Source organism: Homalodisca vitripennis, chromosome 2 (assembly GCF_021130785.1).
Source record: "Homalodisca vitripennis isolate AUS2020 chromosome 2, UT_GWSS_2.1, whole genome shotgun sequence".
NCBI classification, from domain to species: Eukaryota; Metazoa; Arthropoda; class Insecta; order Hemiptera; family Cicadellidae; genus Homalodisca; species Homalodisca vitripennis.
The window spans coordinates 27,509,891-27,529,687 of NC_060208.1; the positions used below are offsets into that span (position 1 = coordinate 27,509,891).

At 33.4% G+C, this 19,797-nt stretch overlaps 2 protein-coding genes across 3 annotated transcripts in view; one reads left to right on the forward strand and one right to left on the reverse strand.

Moving 5' to 3' along the window:
• Positions 1–1,537: 1,537 nt before the first annotated feature.
• LOC124353728 (translocon-associated protein subunit alpha) lies at positions 1,538–15,371 on the reverse strand. The gene is made up of 5 exons (XM_046803705.1): positions 15,182–15,371; positions 6,526–6,729; positions 5,055–5,314; positions 3,238–3,508; positions 1,538–2,343 (listed from the first exon to the last, which is right to left on the reverse strand). The coding sequence occupies exons 1-5, from the start codon at positions 15,243–15,245 to the stop codon at positions 2,264–2,266; spliced, it is 879 nt and encodes a 292-aa protein (XP_046659661.1). The 5' UTR covers positions 15,246–15,371; the 3' UTR covers positions 1,538–2,263.
• A 3,496-nt stretch (positions 15,372–18,867) lies between these two features.
• LOC124353729 (peptide methionine sulfoxide reductase-like) overlaps positions 18,868–19,797 on the forward strand; it is a 31,368-nt gene continuing 30,438 nt past the window's right edge. The window contains exon 1 of one of the 2 annotated variants that reach the window (XM_046803707.1): positions 18,868–19,051. In XM_046803707.1, the coding sequence (XP_046659663.1) occupies positions 18,986–19,051 (66 nt within the window). In that variant the 5' untranslated portion in view covers positions 18,868–18,985. The remainder of the gene's footprint in view (positions 19,052–19,797) is intronic. The other variant, XM_046803706.1, reaches the window with a different exon arrangement.

Consider the following 19,797-nt stretch of genomic DNA (forward strand, 5'->3'; position numbering starts at 1 on the left):
CACTACCACAACTCGAAAAGAAATGGCTAATGGCTGCCACTGGTGCCTTGAGTAAGCATAGGTTAGTGACCACAGTACAGTGGTGACCACAAAAATGGCTAAGGTTACTGATCACCACAACTGTCCACTTTTTCAGGGCCCTTAACCCAACTCAGAGTCATATCAGGTGTTAATTTATTTACCCAACTTTGCAATGACATTAAATCTCTTAAGGAATGAAATCACCACATGATTTATAGCAGCGAGTGTCTTTAACTGTCACTTATTGAATGAGCTAGTAGGCACTTGTGAGAAGGCTCTTCTTTTTTCGGTTCAATCAAGTTGTGACTTAGAAGTGTCCACTCACATAAAATTACAAAATTCAAGTGTGTTTCCTGCGATCCAAAGTGAAGGAGGGGGGGGTTTCAGGTTTAAAAGGGAGCCTCAGCTGTCTGGTCCCTTCCGCACCACTGGCACAAAGTTTTCTCGATTGGGTACAGACAAACTTTGTTGTCATCCATTTTAGTTTACACACAGTCATAAAACTGTAGAACCCGAATTGGTGAAGAACAAAACAAATTGTTAGTATAATAAAAGTTTCTCTTATGTTAGAGAAATCTATGTTACACTTGTCATGCTATATATTCTGTCTTCAAAAAAGACGTTTAAAAGGGTTGTAACCAGAATAATAACGATAAATACCAACACCATATATGAAGATAACTTCCTACTGAAATTAGACAGTCAAGAGAAAAATAACATACCTCATTATGTGACAATCAAACAGCCATTTTCTAATAAGCGTGTAAAATAATTAACGTATCATTTTGAAAGAACAACCCTGACTTTTCAAAGGTAACTAAATACTATTTAACAATTCATAATCAGTACTTAAATCGTTTTACCGCATTGTGTCATAAATTTATTTTAAGAGATTACAACTTCAGTGACAGCTTATCATTGAAATTTTAATGACAAGCAGTTTCAGGGTTCAAAGGAAACAATTTCTGCAAATAAGGGTTAATGGAATGCTATTTACGAGTATCAATTACATTAATATGTTTAATCAGATGATATTAAAACAACATTAAACATCTGCACATCGTAAATGTTTACTGGATGCAGTAGTATATTGTCATATGATATCCCATTCTGGACAGACAATGGATATCGAGTGGATAAAGTATAATTTTATCTTTTTGTAGATTTGTACTAAAAATAGTTATGCAATGCATTTGAATGTACCAAGATGATCTTTCCAAGGTAAATGTCCTAGACTTTCAAGAAAACTATAAAGTTCAAGATTTCTGACTAATTTATATTTAAATTATTAGTATCCAGAAAGGTTGTCACGTTGTCTACAAATTATATATTGAGATCTCTGCTGATTTTCTTTACATCTCCTGCACGATATCAGATATTGATCTAAAATCTGACAACTACTTAGTCTTGATAATATACTGTTGTAAAAATTAATCCTCAGGAACTTTACGTCAATACTGTACATTTTAAATTTTTTAACTAAAGTAAAATATGTAAGGGTTAGAAAAAGAATCACTTATAAAAAATCTTTTAATCCACAACCACACAATTCTCAATTAAAACACATCTGACTGTATACTAAAATACCTCGTAACAGCATTATAACAATATTAGTTTATCACAATCAAAACAACTTAAAAGTTACATTTTCATACCGATTTTCCTTTTAAATATTGGTTTGTAAACCAGAAATACCTAAGAATTCTGAAGTAACGGTTGTAGAAACATGGAAATAACACAGGATTTGTACATCATTTAATTCATTTAAAATAAATAAGGAGATCACATTAAAAATTAATTTCACATTTTTGTAGTAAACCCATTTCATATTATCTAGACAAAAGCATTTCAAAAAAGAAACCTATATTAGAAAAATAAATTATACGTATATAATACATCTCATAGAGAATGATAATCTAAAGAGATATTCAACAGAAAATTTCCCTAGCAAATTTTAATTACCGTAACATTTGAGAATTTACACAATTGCACCTATAAACTTACATCATTAACTTCTTAACAAACCTCAGCAATGACTAATTATGTTAACAATATAAACCTAGCACAAAACAAGTCTTTTATTGTAGCATTCTTCGAATATCGAAGAGTTTAGTTGAGTCCGTAACGAAACACACAAAGTAAAAAAAACAGTTGATGGAGGAGTTATGAATGTGAGTTCGATGGTTGTAGGATGATTCCACAACGGGAACTGAGATACAGCACGGCAAGGGGAGGGGGAGGTTCAGTCATCGGAGCCAGCTGATCTCTTAGTTTTCCGCTGTCTTGGACTCTGTTTGATTTTTGGTGATCGAGGTGACTTGTCTAAAAAACAAAATAAGGTATATGAGGCACACCAATAACTGCATACATTATGTTATTGTAAAGGAAAAATATCATAAGAAACAAAGATCACATTCAATGATGTGATCTTTGCCTATGGATAGATTTTAGGCAAAGGAGATCTTATAAACAAAATAGCAACAGAATAATAAACAGCAGCTAACCTGCATGCACTTTTGAAATATGTTTTCACTTCTCTTATAGTCAAAAGTAGAAAGAATATAAATAACCTATTTGTTAATTGTAAATAAAAACAAATGTTGACTGTAAATTATTGTTTTAAATTGTTTCCCATTATATTATCTTTAAAAACAGAACAGAAATTAAATTTGTACTTTTTTAACAGTAATGGAATTTATTAGTGCAGGTTAAGTGGCATAATGAACTTGGCAATTTAATACCCACTTTACCAAAGGGCATCGGCCTACCAATATTCCTTAAATGATTGTTTTGAATACTAGTATCTTGAATCAAATTGCCTTTCCAACAATGCACATTGGACTGCAAGATTATAAATCAACAATTTTTGTAACGGTTTTGCCTCAAAAATAATCTATTCTCCCTCTCCTTCAAGCTAATAGTTCCCAAATTAAAAAAATGTAACTTGCCTATCAATAGATCAACTATTGCCAATTGCTACCCTCCCACCCAGCAGATTACAATCAATGGCCTATTTTCATACACAAGATTTTTCTGTTTTAAGTTTTTGGTGTGTTGCAGTTGACATCACTGCTAAACTTATGTTGTGGCTATGCTAGTTCTCTATCGACTTGTCTTCAATTTCAAACTGTGGTTCTTTGAAGGATTTTCATGTGATCTCCAATGCTTGGGAGCTACAATAGGCAAAATTATAATAGCAAAATGATGTGAACTTACTGAAATTCTTAAGAGTCTCTTTGGGGAGCCAGTCGTAGTCAACATCGTTGGGGTTCGTGGTGCCTGTCTCGACAGTGGGTCGCTTGGTGGTGCTGCTTCCCACTCGCTTCTTGCCCACCGACGCCAGGAACTGTTGCCCCGCCACCAGCAGCAATACGCCACAAGCTCCGAGGAACAGGTAGAGGAAGAATGTCTCACCGTCCAGCCCCTCTTCTAACTCCACAATGTTTACTGTCTCGTTGTACACGCCCTCGTAGAACTGGTTTCCACTCTGGCACATAAATCATATCTGATAAGTCTCATATCACTACCGAAGTATCCAATAAAAAAAACCATAAATGGAATTATCTCTTTCGTCATGGATGTTTACAAGCAAAATTATTAATTATTCAAAATCCTCCTAAACACCAATAATTTTCAATTCTTTCAAAAAAACCTTGATCAGTCAAATACATAAAAGGATGAAACAAAATAATTTCATGGTGAAATTTTGCTCCTGCAGTTCGAAAGATTAAAATAAATATCCTACATAATATAACATTACTGTGCAGTGTTGCAAGAAAGTGAGATTAGTTCTCAAAAAGTAAAAAGATTTTTATCCAAAAGGCATTTATAGTATTTCATTTAGGGCTAGTACATTTAATTGACAAACAGTCCATGTTAGTTATAAGGAGAACATGGAGAACATGACAAACAGTCCATGTTAGGTATAAGGAGAACATCTCTTTCTTGGTTAAAATATTACTTTACAAACATAAAACTATATTTTTCAGGTTTTTTCTCCTGAATGATCTATTAATCAAGCACTAATCTCAATACAGAACTAATAAATATGGGGTTCCACAATGATCAATTTTGTATCTACTTTATTTCTTTGTTTCGCCATGGATGAGAAGTAGTCAAATATTCTTTCTATTAGGTTTAAAAATTCTTTATGTAAAATGCAATGATTCAAACTTAAGCATAGATGAATTAACAAAAAATGAAATAGAAATAAACATAAAAAACTGTTATACACTTTTTCTCACAAAATCAAAATAAATCAACCCATACAAAAACGGTACAAAATTAAGTTTAAAAAGTGTGCACCCAACATTTGTATTTAGTAAAAAAAAGAATTGGAAGAAATTCCAATAACAAACAAATCTTTGATCCTTCTATAAACAATTCAAGAAGAGACCACCCTGTTAAAACTAGAGAGAGAAAATAAAAATACCAAACGTTTTATTTATATTTTTTGAAAGCTTTAAAATAACGGGAAATAAACACAATCTGGGTAGAGTTAAAGCGATTTTAATGAGACCCCAAAGGGCTATGAAACTTTTGCAGGAATATATTTGATCTAAGTGTACAAAAACCCCTTTGTTCAGCTTACTTTTATGGCTCAACTTTATAAGAAGTTTTTAGCATTTTTGGTAAACAGATTAGATAAAAGTATTTATAATTACATTTAAGGCTTACCTTACCAATCCATCACAAAAATTGTACACAACTATCTGATGTATGAAGCTAACTAATAAATTATTACTAAAATAATAATAATTTAAAACTATGTTTAATGTATTAGTATTATCAACTTTCAAAAGAGATGGGTAAATAAATTTCCTTGGCTTTTAATGAGGTTTCTCTGAATTCCCAGACTATTCATTCCTATAATTTCTCAGATTTAAGCTAATACTGGAGAACCAGTATTGGCCTACCCAAAAAAATGTATATATTTAATAGAACATGTTAAAATATTGTTATTATTTATAAATGTGACTGAATTTATCACTCCAAACAATCGTAATAGCTATAGGAATTAACTTTCCACTCACCGCATCCCTGTACTTAAGGTTAACACTAAGACCGAAGGGGCGGCCCGCAAAAGACTCAGAGGGGATGAATGAATACGCTAGTGTCGCCTCATGGCCAGGCTTCACTGCACGTTCGTATGCCAATGTGGAGAAATTCTGGATGTAAAAGTTGAAGTCCATTGGGTAGCGGAACGAGGCGTCCAAGGTCTCCAGCACCATATCCTGGCTGCCCTTGTTGAGGAAACCAACCAGAAACTCAACCAAGTTGCCGCCAGGAAGCTCTGCAATGTGACATTGTTAGTCATTACAATTCAATACAGAGAACTGAATTTTTTCAGTGTTTCAACACAGTGACATGTCCTGGCTGTCCTTTATGAAGAAACTGAGCATGTATACAACAATTTTATTACCAAAAAGGTCAACGTGATACAAACCATTGTCATCATTATTTTAATCCAGTCCTAAGAACCAAAATTTGGTACAAAGCTTTTGGATCAAATATCTATGACAGTGAATTTAATTTTTTTTCTAGTGATCTGTCTAATTCTGTTTCCTCTTTTGGTACTGAGAGATCCTTAAAAATGAAAATTTGGATACTCCACAAAAAAAGATTGATTCATTTAGTGTCCATCGAAATAATGTTATAGAAATAATTTAAACTATTTTTGGCAACTTATAAGTTGTTTTGAAAATTAAAACTACATGGACAAGTAATTTAAAGTTCTTGTCTTTCAGCTTTATTCAGCCATGTTCATCTCTCTTGGCCCCGTCCCAACTGGAAAAGAATAACTAAATTCCCTGTGATTAACTTTTTATACTTGGCAAAAGGGTAGGAGCTCTTCCAACTTCTCTGCTGCAAAGATTGAATCTTACAAAGCAATAATTAATCTTACAGGCTAATTAAAGGTAGGATTAAAAACATTCTTCAATCCACAATGGCAAAAGACACATGAAAGGTGAGCTGCAATATTGCTTTCTAAAAATAGTTTTTTCAAAAGCAGATATTAACACTATGGGTCAGGTGACAATATTACTGCTCCTGACAGTCATTAATTAGATTGAACTCATCATCCCCTAACTATCAATATTAATATGAAGTTGCTTTATTATTTGTTCATCATGTCCACAGGTTTCTAGAAGTGTCGGACAAGTCAACGATGCTCGAGGAGGCATTAGGTTAGGTTAGATATTAAAGATAAATTGCTCGATAACATCCTCTTGCCATTCCATTCCTTGCCATTTACAAATTAGCTGTTATATAAAGCATGACTTTGAGATTACATAAGAAAATTTTAAAATCTGTTACAATCATGGTTATTCGAATATAAATCTGGGAAGAGCCAATGTCCAGTGGTTTTTGTCATTTAAATTTAATTTACGATATTCAGAGAAGGCATTCTTTTTCCTAGAATTGTAATTATCGTTCCTATTGTTAACCATAGCAAACCAACGTCATCCAAAGTAGTCCACAATTAGATGGATATTCTCTTACCGAGATTAGAGCCAGGTGTGAGCACAGGTTTTGTGAAAAGAATAGTTGTCGCTGCATCAGGTGAGCCGCCACTTCTTCCGTCATCTTTCTTCTCATCAGTCTCCCCGCCCTCCTCCAGGATGGCCGTCTCCTCACCCTCTCCTTCTACGTCTGCCAGATCATCATCGCTGTCATCGTCCTGTGCAGCCGCCAACATCCTCGGCCCTGACATGAAGAGTTCATCAGTAAGAAAGTCCACAAAAATTAATTATATCAGTTTTTGAAATGAAGTAAACAATTGACAGATATAACTAGCGTCAGTACCAATTCAATTAAGTCTACCAATATCATTCCTTTACCAAATACCAAATTGTGTCCTTGTCACAACTTTATTAGTTTTATATTTTTTATCTGTATCCATTGAACTGTAATGTTTAAATTTAAACTGTTTTAACTGTTGATCATTAACACAAACATAAAAACCCATAAGATGTTCCTTATTTAATTACTTGATAAATGTTGGGTTTAGTGACCATTACTAAAACAATATAAAACTACTTATGTAATATTTTTTATTCAGGCTGTCATTATTGCCAACATTTTAATAAAGAAAGTATTTTAAAAAGTACCAAAAAATTATTAATAACCTGATTATAACCATATAGCCCACCCTCTTAGCATAAGAATAATCGTAATCATCATATCATAATTCACTCCAAAATGATTTACATGCATACAGTAACTTTAAAATATACAACTCATTGAGAAAAAGAAAAATAGAATGTAGCAACAAATCTAATCCAAAAGGAAATATATGATTAAGTTACTATATAATTAATGGAATTAAATTATTTCAAGAGTTGGACATTTATTTATTATTATGGTTCAAATTTTCTTGTAACTAGTTTGATTTATATAATAAACATAAAAAAAACTAGGAAACTGGAGGGAAAACTAGTCAGGTTTCTGATAGAGGATAACTAGCAATCTGATGAAAACTAATAACAACTAACCTAATCTAACTACTTGACTGTTTCATTTACCCGAAAGCCAACTAGCATATATCAGAGGCAACAACCAACACTTCCTTATTTTCTGCCATAACTTCCTTGTATTTCACATTTCCCCACCTTATAATATGTTTCCCTTCTTCATTAGTGCACACTGTAAGAGAAGTTCTAACCAATTTTAGCACGAAAAATCAAAGTGTTCCTAACCTGAATAAATACCAATTACTTACTAAGCTATGTTGCACAATAATATAAGATTTTTAAGGTTTTAAATTTACCAATTCTAAAACCACCTTAGGAATTGTAGCAATATTTGAAAACTTATTTTTTTTCAACAAGCCATTTGATTAATTCTTGCTAATAGGCTATCCACATTAAAGAAATAAAATAGTACAACAAATCTATATTAATACCAATAAATTAGTTCTGAGGATATTAGTTATGTGTATTATCCAATAAAATCACAAAAAAAGAAATCACCAAAGTTAGGTATTTATTTTATCGCCTTTGCAAATATAGGCTATATGTAGTGGAGTGCCGATTATCAGTTGAGTAGTAATCCGAAATGTCGGTTATTCAAAAGGAATACAAACTGTAGTGTACTTTCAAAATTCCTGACACAACAGACATTCCACAAGCAGTGAGACAGTAAATTAAAAACCCTTAAGCGACCAGCAGGAGCTCGTTGCGCAGCAGTCTGGTTGTTTACTGTTCCACTTCCAACTGTACACCTAATCTCACTTTGTACCACTGACATGAGTGTTGTTTTAACTGTCTGTGCTTTGTTCGTTGGCCTATGTGACATCGAGTAATATCGGTGAAACGTAAATATGTTTTGCTTAGTGATGTGGGTCGGGTAAATACCCTTCGGGAAGGTAAATATTTTTAAAAGTTATTTTTAGTCTTCAAGCTCTATACAACACTTTTTGTTGAAGTATTGAGTAAACCAGGATTGAAGCACAGTATTTTGAAGCCTTAAATTTAAATTAGCAACAGTAATTGTATTTCAAAATTTAAAAAATTAAGAAGTACATCCAGTTATTTATGGGTATTAACTTTTGATCTGCTACTGCATTTCTTTTAACGGTTTTAATGGTTATTTTCTCTTAAACTAACATCAAATGTTGAAGAATAAACCATTTAACGTTTAGGCTACATATGGTGAAGTATTGCATTGAAAAATGAGTTTTTATTTTCTAAAGTCAAACTTAGAAATGTAAAATGTAATTTAAATTAAAAGTTATACACTCTGCGACAATTAATTAATTATAGTTAAGTTTTGGGCCTGCTACTAGTTGTCAACATCTTTTAACTGTATAGTTCTGAAACATGAAGTTGCATTTACAGTTCTGGTTGTTTAAAATAATGGTAATTCTAAGCAATATATGGGTCAACCTTGATTTTTCTCATATTACAATATAATGTTCCAGGGCCATTCCACGCCAAATCATCCAGCCAAAAGTAGAATTGACACCCAAGGTTCTCTGATTTCAATAAAAGTTTACATAGATAATATATACATATAAATAAGAAGAAATCCAAAATTGTAGCTTTATTCTAAACAAAGGGTTTCAGAGATACGGCCATTTGAAGTTTTATGCTAATTCAGTTTCCAAGGCCCATTTTGCCGCCAAGTGAGCGTACACACGTATTCTCGTCTTTCCATGTAGAATGGACAATTATGGAGCTAGAGGCTTCAAATTTTACTCATATGTTCAAAACTTAATGCAGAATCATATAATACTATTAAATGGGATTTATTATCTTCTATCACCATAAAAAATAATTTCATAAACACAAATAATTTGATTTTTCTGAAATCGGAACATTAAGTTACAAAAAGTGTTGTAGCAAAAATCTCTCTCCACCTACCCTTATAAAAGTATATATCACTGGAAAGAGGATAGAATCATCTTTCAAATGGTTATAATAATATGAGTGGGGTTTTTGAGTATTAACATTTTTATCATATATCAAAGTCAAAAATTAAATTTTAAGACACTAAAATGTGATTGTATACAAAATATTTATGTGATAAAGAAAAAATAAATTCTAAGGTGTAAAAATGTATTATATTTGTTTTGAAAATATCTGAAAATATATGAAGGTGAAATAAAAATATTGTGTTCTAAGTTTTTAAGTGTGTATAAATAAAAAAAGAAAATTAAGTTTCTTTTAAAAAATTTAGTAAGTCAATGAATTAAAGTATTATTTTACCACAAATAATTATTGGCCTAACTAAATTGGCCTACAATTACTTTTTACCTAAAACATGGCTAATTATAACTTTACAAGCATTAAAATAATATTTTATACAACATTTAAAAGTTTAACATTTCTGAATAAAAAAAAAAACAACACTTTATTAACTATTAAAGGTCAAACATCAATATTACATTATATGCTAATTACTAATATTTTATAAACACAAACCACAATGGGTGACATCTAGACCAGTTTCAACCAGTGTTTGAAATTACTCTTGTGGAGACATGAAACATTCATTCAAGTCTCAACATGAAAGAAACTTACCTCTTGTGGAGACATGAAACACACAAGTCTCAACATGACTCAGTAAGTCACACTGCAAAATATTGTCAGTATGTGAGGATCTGTGGTTCAGTTAACATTGGTGCTGTGTACTACATTTTGTGAATTGTCTATTTTAAATGAATGAATTAATTTATTTATTTATAAATATGTAATTAATTGTGAAGTGTTTATTTTTATCATGGAAGAAATTGCTGGACCAAGTCAAGTGAGACCAAATTTTAATTTGTACAGTAGGTAAACTTTCAGACTCTTCTTGTGAAAACTTTACTCTGACAAAAAGATAAAAGTGTACATTTAATTTTTCAAAAGCTTTCAAGTGAAGAAGTAGAAACATTGAGTTGGCGGACAAATAATCAGTATCGTGAAAAATGGACACAATTTGTTCTCATCATTTTTGTTATTTTTGAAATATTTTGAAAAAAGCCAAAATCATGTTGTGACCCTTTTCAAAAAACATGCTGTACCTTTGACAAAGAAAAAAGATTTAAGAGTTAATTACCTTAGAAAAGGCGAAAGATGTTAAGAGAACATAAAGATATAATTTTAGTCTCAGGAAAGCTTTTGTGCAGTAATTGTAGAAAGTTATTGAATGTAGAAAACAAAGGTTTAAATTATGATGAACTGCATTTCATGAGAGTGATGAAGATATTGGCAAAGATCTTACGACTGCCAAAAGAGTAGTGGAAAAAGAAGTTCTAAATGAGTCTCTGTTAGGTTTAGATGTGACACCCTCTGAAACTCCAGTCCTTATCTACTCATTCAAAAAAAAAAATATGCCAGGAAAAAGTTTAAAGCAGGCAAAATTACAAGTCAAGAAGAAAATATTCTTTTGTCCTACAAGTAAATGATGATTCTTTAAATGAGTCTTCGAGTGATGGCGAAGAAAAATTTCATGATGAGGAAAAGAAAAAAATCTGAAGATCTTGATTATTTAATGGATGCTATTAAGCAAAAGCTGAGGACCAATATAACCAGAAGGGGAAAAAATACAATTACTAACAATTGCTCCTAAGTCATGGTCCCGCAGAAAAGTAGCTGAAAAAACTGAATGTTTCAGAATACTTAGTACGAAAAGCTAGGGCTGTTTGTAATGAAAAGGGCATTTTTGGCGATGCCAGAACCAAAAGAAGGTAGAAAACTACCTGAAGAGACAATTGAAGCAGTAAAACAGTTCTATGAAGATGATGAATTTTCTTATATGTTTCCAGGAGCGAAAGACAGAGTTAGTGTACAAAAAAATACCTACATGCAAAAAGACTACTTTTATGTAATTTAGAAGAACTGTTTATTGCATTCAAAGAAAAACATCCAAATTTAAAAATAAGATTTTCAAAATTTTGCTCTCTGAGGCCAAAATGGTGTGTACTGGCTGGTTCTCCGGGCACGCATTGCGTTTGTGTATGCCTATACCATCAAAATGTCGAGCTTTTGGCTAATGCCATAAATCAGCATGATAAAGAAGCCATACATATTATGATGGAAAAAAAAATTAGTCTGCAACAGACAGTCCAGAAATTGTGTGCTGAAACGTTGTGTTGAATGTCCAAAAACAAACGAGCCATTAAGACAATACTTGGAGGATATTTTAGAAGATTTTGATGATGAGGAAGAAATCAAATTCTCACAGTGGATAAGTGATGGTCACATGAAGCTGCAGACAATGCTTCTTCCACGCCAAGAGTTTATTGGCTTTGTAATTGATAAAAATTGAATCACTCATTCCACATTCTTTCATAACTAAATCACAAAAACACCTATATGAGGGAAAGGAAGGAGAATTTACAATATGATGTAGCCTTAGTCCTAATGGACTTCGCTGAAAATTACAATTTTGTCCTACAAAATGAAGTGCAATCCTATCATTGGAGTCATTTAAGTTGTTCAATTCATCCTGTTGTTGTTTACTCAAGAAGCGAGGGTGAAACAACAAAAGAATCCTCTTTGTGTTTTATTTCCGATGATTTGAAACATGATGTACCATTCGTCTATTCCGTTCAAGAAAAAAACGTTGAGTACATTAAGTCCAACTTTCCTAACGTAACCAAAATTGGAATACCTAACAGATGGTTGCAGTGCCCAATATAAAAAATTACAAGTCAATGGTAAATTTGTGTTACCATAAAGAAGATTTTGGGCTAGAAGCAAGTTGGTCATTCCATGCAACAAGTCACGGAAAAAAACGGTTTGTGATGGGATCGGAGGAACAGTTAAGAGGACTGTAACAAAGAAAAACTTACAAAAGTGCCAGAGATTCAGACCAAATCATAAATGCTGAAGAGAATGTACTCATTTTGTGCAAATCAGTTCTCGAAAATTAGTTTTTTCTTTTTGAAAGAGAACGATATTGAAAACAAAAGAAAGTCTCTTGAAACCAGTTTTGAATGTTGTGAAACTATTAAGGGAACAAGAAGTTTTCACTTCTTTCAGCCAGCAACTAATGAAGTAATTACAGCGAAGCGAACTAAGCTCAGACACTGATGTCTGTTTTAAAACAAAAAACATATTCAAGAACACTTTGCCAACTCTAGAGCCTAATATTCATTCTTTTGTAGCATGTGTCTATGAAAATAATTGGTGGATAGGAATGATCCAGTGTTTCAATGAAGTTGAAGGAGATTATGATGTAAAATTTATGCACCCTCATGGACCTAGTGAAAACTTTTTTTTGGCCCAAAAAGAAGATCAGTGCCCTGTTCCAGCAGCTCATCTGTTATGCATTGTTAATCCACCTGAAACAACCTCTCTTGGACGTTCGTACAAAATTGATTCTGTATCTCGGAAAGAAATAGACAAAGCGTGGAATATTTTCAGTTTGTAATTAGAGTGCAATGTGTGTGTGTGAGAAAGAAAAATGTAGTTTTGATGGACCAACATAATCAATTCAGTATAAATGATTTTTATTTTTTTTTAACATGAAAATGTACATACCTGTTGAAATATTATCAAGTAAGTACTGAATATAAGTTGTGTACTCATTATAAGTGACTTAATTGTTTTAAAACTTAACTGTGACTTATTCTGCAACAACATTTGATTTAACATATTTAATTTTTATGTAAAATGGCCTCTTTCAAAACAATTTTTCATAGGTATTTTTATATTTGGCTATATTTTGTGTTTTAATAGAGTAAAATTTTATTTTTTACTTTGACGTGTAATAAAAAATGGTAAATACACAAAACCCCACTCATATTATTATACCATTTGAAAGATAATTTTATCCTCTTTCCAGTGATATATACTTTTATAGGGGTAGGTGGAGAGAGATTTTTGCTACAAAAACTTTTTGTAACTTGATGTTCCGATTTCAGAAAAATCCAATTATTTGTGTTTCAGAATTATTTTTATGGTGATAGTAGATAACAAATCTCATTTTTAATAGTATATTATGATTCTGCATTAAGTTTTGAACATATGAGTAAAATTTGAAGCCTGTAGCTTAAAAATTGTCCATTCCACATAGAAATACGAGAATACGTGTACGCTCACTTGGCGGCAAAATGGGTCTCAGGAACTGAATTAGCTAATAAATTTAAAAATTCATATGTCTGGAACCATTTGTCAGAACCAACTGAAATTTTGGATTTTATCCTATCTAAATGCCTACATTATGTGTACAAAATTTCATTAAAATCTGTGACGGGTGGGTGTCGACCCCTGGATGACTTGGTGTGGAATGGCCCCCCAATAGTCAATTAGAAAAGGAAATGACTAGAATTTCTTGCTGGAAAGCAGTTATAGGGAGCGGGCAAACCCGCGAGAATTACTATTAGTGATCAGGGGCACTGACGTGATCTGGGCTTTTAATTTGGAACTACTCGAGTTAATTTTTTTTTCTAAAAGAGCAAGCAGCGGGCAAGCATTGATCAAGATCAAGCATTGTGCGTGATCTGGGTATATTACTGAATTAATTCAGGCCAAAGGAATGACACAGATTCCTTTACCAGATTTTTAAAGAGATTTTGTATTAGGCGGATTATATTGGTTTTACTTTGCTTTCCAGCATGTAATTATGTGTTTAAAATTGTTTTACATACATTACCTACATTATATTGTAATATGTAATAACAATTTATCAGCAATTTTTAATAAAAAAAGGATCACGCACGATGCCTGACCGCTGTGCAGCGCTTTGCGCTGCTTGCTCTTTTAGAAAAAAAAATTAACTCGAGTAGTTCCAAATTTGAAGCCCAGATCACGTCAGTGCCCCTGATCACTAATAGGTAACTCTAAGCAATATATGACCGTCTGGCGGTTGCCTGCTCCCTATAATTGCTTTCCGGCAAGAAATTCTAGTCATTTCCTTTTCTAATTGACTATTGGAACATTATATTGTAATATGAGAAAAATTCGAGTTGACCCATATATTGCTTAGAATTACCAAAATAATTATTAAAAAGTTACTGAACTTACAAGTAGACGTAAAATATTGTATTAGTAGAAAAAAATATATAATAAGCCACTTCCTGTGGTGTTTAACACTTTCATATTTGATAATTGACTTTTGTTTTCTTCTTGAAGCTTTGCCGAGATTGCAATATATTTTGTAGTCTCTGTGTCTCTGATGTCGAAACAATGTAAAGAGTTCACTTTGAGCTTTTTCATCACAGACTTTCAAACAAAACATGACTCTAGGTTACAGGGGTTAAGTCAAGGCAGTATCAGATTTAGACGCTCCACTAAGAGGAGAGTGAACTGGAGCTAAACTCCACAGTCACATTCAAGGAGCCCATTTTAAAATCGCACAAATCTTAGCTGTTGCTTTTAAGACCTTAGTCCTACCAAGTGCTACGTTTTATTCGCTTCACCCATAATATACATGAATAAGCAGGCTATATCAAAGCATAGAAAAACATCTGGAAAATTAAAACTTACAACTAACATAAATTAGAACTCCAGAAACTAGGGTTCATCACCCTTTACTTTCCTCATGATTTATATCCATGTGCAGTAAATTCCTCAATAAAAGTACAGAATTTCAATATTGTGAATTGGATGTATATTCATCTTTACATAGATTATTATGAACTAAGCTAAACAGCATCAGTCATATGTCATATTTGAATGGTGGATTCTAGGCTAAGGAATTAGGCTATTTTATTTAGATAACTTACCATTGTCAAATATCAATAAGACAGCAGGTAGCGCAATTAAAAATAACAAAAATAAGCCCTTCATTCTAGAATGATTTTAAATCTAATATATGCCAAATGATATTTCTAGTCCTTTACTCAAGCTAACACATAACCAAAGTGACACCCAACACGAAATGAAACAGATCACCGTGTGTCGGTTAAGACGATCATTCGACGTGGAGGTAAATTTGGAACACATGGCAATAACGGCTGCAAAGTGAACATTTGGTTTTTGATTAACCAATAATTTATTAATATTTCTTACCGACATTTGTAGAGCTAACTTGTGTATTATAATTCTAAAAACTTATATATGTGTAATAAAAATAAAAAATGTGTATGTGCGCTATCACTTACAAATTTAAACCATTCATATAGTATGCAGTGTGGAATTCATATTATTGAACAAAATTCTCTGCTACAATTCATGTTCTTGAGAGGTGCAAACTCATACGTTTGTAGAAATTAGATAACAATCATTGAGCAAGTTTTACTAGAAATTCGTATATGAAAAAAAACTATTAATCTTCTCATTATTAAGCCATTACTAAACGAACCTAGTTCATTGCAATAAAAACTCTAGAAAAATAAACTTCTACTTGTCCTCCGAAGCATTAAGAATTGGAGCTAGGGTGACTGGGTCAACTGTTGCTGCTCCAAGTCTAAAAAGCCCGAGAGTAGTGCTGTTAAAGATTTAGTCAGCATAAAAATGTTTGATAAATATCTTACTTAAATACTGCGTCTTTGACCAGACTAGCTGGGTACACTGCGTAATTGGACTTAGAATTAATAAATACTGTTTAAAATAAAACTATAGGCAAGATGGCGGTACTACACGAGATTTGAGTCCATTCAACCACCTGAACAGCAACATAACTCATCAATAGAGTAGAATGATATGAAGAGTAACCATAATTTAATTTGGACTTCAAATACATTTTTCTCCTAACATTGAACGGCCTCAGGGAGTTTGTTAAACATCCTGAGTGCCAGCACTGGGAATTTCTTACTAAGCCGGCAGTAGGGTACGTCCCTATTGTTTAAACCACAGAGATTGTAAGAGTGTGTGTCCGTTCTAGACTGGAAAAATCCTAAGTTCTTTCTTAAAAAAACAAGGCTCTGAAAAATTTATTGGCCGAAAATAGTCTGGATCCCAAGTCTCTGAAAATTGTAAGCACAGTGATCCCGATAACAGCGAATGAAATTATACGGAGTATCTTCTGAAGGAGACGCACAGACCCACAGACCGCCGCGTGACCCCAGAGCAACAGTCCATATCTCAGGTGAATATGATACAAAGCATGGTAGATCTTGATCAAATGTGCCTCTGATACCATGTTACTAAGTCTTCTGAAGAGTAATTCTCGCCAGCTTGTTGCAAACATTGCTGATGTAGCCATTCCACGTCAACCCTGTATCAAGAGTAAGATATCTACATTTCGTTTCAGGCTCCATATCATACGTTGGGGTGTTCTTTATTAAGATAAAGCTTGTTTTTAAGAAATCAGTCCATTGCCTCATCAAAGATAACATTCGGAAGGCTGATGGATTCTTCTGGTATTTTATCCTTGCAAAAAAATGTAGTCATCCGCAAACAGCAGAACATCCCCCTTTCAGACCTAGATCATTTATTTAAAATTTATTATAAAAGTAATGGCTCGTAAATACTGAGCCTTGTGGAACACAATGCTTCACAGGTAGATGTGGAGATGCTGCTCCTCCCACTGTGAGAACCTGCAGTCTACTCTGGAGGTAGGACTTAAGCATAAGGTGTACCCTGCCACTGATTCCACATTTGCCTACTTTGTTTAATAGGAGCGCATGCAAGATACAGTCAAAAGCCTTTGTTAGATTAGTCAGTATAAAGGCCACCGAGTCACCAACTTCAAAAGAATCCAACAAGCGTTTGACAGCAGTAACAGTTGATCTGACTTCCCGGAAACCATGATGTGCATCTGTAAAGTGCCCATTGCAGGTCAATTAACGAGTTGTTTTTTTCATTATCGACTCAAAAACTTTGGACAACACTGGTAATATTGAGATTGTCCTATTTTTATCCAATATTATCAGGGTTACCTCTCTTGTAGATTGGTACTGTTCGAGCCAATTTCAGGGCATCCAGAAAAATGCCTCTTGTCAAACAAAAATTTATTATCACGATCAGATGGTTTGCAATGACCTCAGTAACGTTTTTAGAGCAACCACTGACAGCCCGTATACATCGTGGCAAGTTGAATTGTTTTAACAACGGCCGAAGGACAGACAGGCTCCCATTCCACAACAATTATTAAACAAATCCTTTCTGTGGTCCACAGTAGACGAACCGATGTCAGGCAACGACGGAAGGGATCTGACCATCCTATCAACCTCTCCCAGTATAAAGGAGTTGAACACATCCAGACTTACTGACAATTTCATAGCTGGTTTGTTCTTGCACGTCCAGTTGACCAGATCCCAGGCCATCTTACATGATATTTCTCATGATGTAGGGAGTACATCAGTACTTCGCAGAATCAACACTCTACCGATTATATCTTTTTATCTTCAGGTAAAGGGGGTATATTTTATACCTATATCAAGGGATTTTACTTCTGTCATGAAGAAAAACAACAATTTTCTCAATTCTAGCCAGCTTCTAGTTATACTACTCCTTTGGTCTTACAATACCCACAGTCGGTTTACAGTTTTTGGCTTAACTGGTTTTATTGAAAAAATTGCATCAAAACAGTTTTATTAAAGACCCCTAAGAAGTATTCAAAAACAACCTGAACATCAGCGGCGCCATAATAGACAAATTCCCAGTCAATGTTCTGCAACGGGATCTTAAAACTTGGAAGTAATTCATCTTTTACTATCATTACACTATGTATGTACTGCTTGTGCTAGTTAATAGTATCGTCGTCACTTACCTCATCCAAGTTCACCTCAATCACCACTGGGCAGTCATGGTCTGCGATGACAGGGTCCAGAACATCCATGATGTACTCCCAGGAACTGAGGGGTGTGGAAATTGAATCAAGACGGGTTGCTCCTCTGGTTGGCTCCCGTGAAGAAATTAGGTAGTGGCCTTGGCTTTTACATACGTATATCATGTGGCAAGATATCTCGATAAAGATCATTTGCAAATGTCGCATGCAAACTTCGCGAAGCCTGTTACGCGACACGTGGCGTGGAGTACTTTTTTTATTATCTACGTACTGTCTTCTCATATCCTGCCAGCCATAGTAAAGTTTTAACCATCTTCAAAATTGAACATTTTGGATTGTCCTCCCCAATCACAAAATGAGCAAATGAGTGATGATTTTTGGTGGTTCGGAAGTCACCTTTAAGCCGTTGGTCCCCAGATTAAGTGTTGGAGAGGGCTTCTTAGCCCTAACTTCGCCTGGTAAAATAAGACATTCTTTACCTTTTTACCTTTTCAATTTACTAATGGATATTATATTCTCGGATCTCTCAGTGAGTCTCGGAACGCAGAGGTTTAAATATATAGATTAAAAATACTTTGAGTTTGGTAAATTATATTGCTATAGACCACTAAACACACAACCCATTGAAACCTTTGAGTATATATAAAGATTATTATGCAGAGATAATGATAGCCATCCTGATCCTCCGTGATAGTTTTTTTGAATGCTGGTGAAATCATCCCGTTAGGTTAGACTGTGTTGTCACATTCGAACTTATACTGTCATTCGCTACTCCCCCCTTCTTCTCACAGCTGAACCAGGGAAAGTTTAATTAGGTTATGTTATGTAACAATATTTCGTTGGTAATATAATATTCATGTTTAAAGCAATATTTTCTAACATTTCAAACACCATTAAGGGGACTAACAGATTCACAGAATCGGTAAGTATTATTTATCAGCACGATGGCTAAAACTAGAACAAGTACATATACTTCTTATTTAAAATTAAAACAAAATATTTACCGGACCTAAGAGCTGTAATTGATAAAAGTCTAATAAGTTGTTGTTTTTTAAGCACAGTTTTTAATTCCTAAAATTCATGAACTTTTTATATGATTGTATACTATTATGTATAATTGTTTTCCTTGTCGAAAACCATAGAAAAAGCTTTAAAACAATTGTATGAGTCTTAACATAAGTTAATACTTACATACTTGGTATTAACCGGGGTCACTATTTTTGTTTGTTTTATGGTTTTTCTTGCTTGGGCCCTAAAACACAACATTATTAGAAAGAACAGACATTATTAAACTTACTACTGAGAAAATTACATTAAATGTTGATGATTGGTTTCTGTCTCCCAAAAGGAAGCAATGTCAGTGAGGAGGCCACTCTGTCCTTATCTACTAGCTGTTATTTCGCTATAGCCTACATACTATACATAATCAGATCGTCAACATGATCTGATGTCGGAAAATTTGAAAGATCTGGGATGTCTGGAAAGTACTGATCGGAGTATCGGCCATCAATGCTGGTTTTGGTGGAGACACCTACCTATATTGCGTAAGCTAATAACAAGAATGTCGCTACTCTTTGTGAGGTAGAAAACAAGAACCGATCCTTGACATATAATTTCCATAGTAAGTAATTAAAATAAATTGTTTTTCTAGTAATCCAGTCAAAAAAT

Bases quoted from the DNA above. Each gene is read 5' to 3' on its own strand.
- LOC124353728 (XM_046803705.1), bottom strand. From the start codon at position 15,245: ATGAAGGGCTTATTTTTGTTATTTTTAATTGCGCTACCTGCTGTCTTA. The intron at 3,509-5,054 runs GTGAGTGGAAAG...TTTATGTGCCAG, and splicing joins ACCTTAAGTACAGGGATGCG to AGTGGAAACCAGTTCTACGA. The intron at 2,344-3,237 runs GTAAGTTCACAT...TTTGTTTTTTAG, and splicing joins AGAGACTCTTAAGAATTTCA to ACAAGTCACCTCGATCACCA.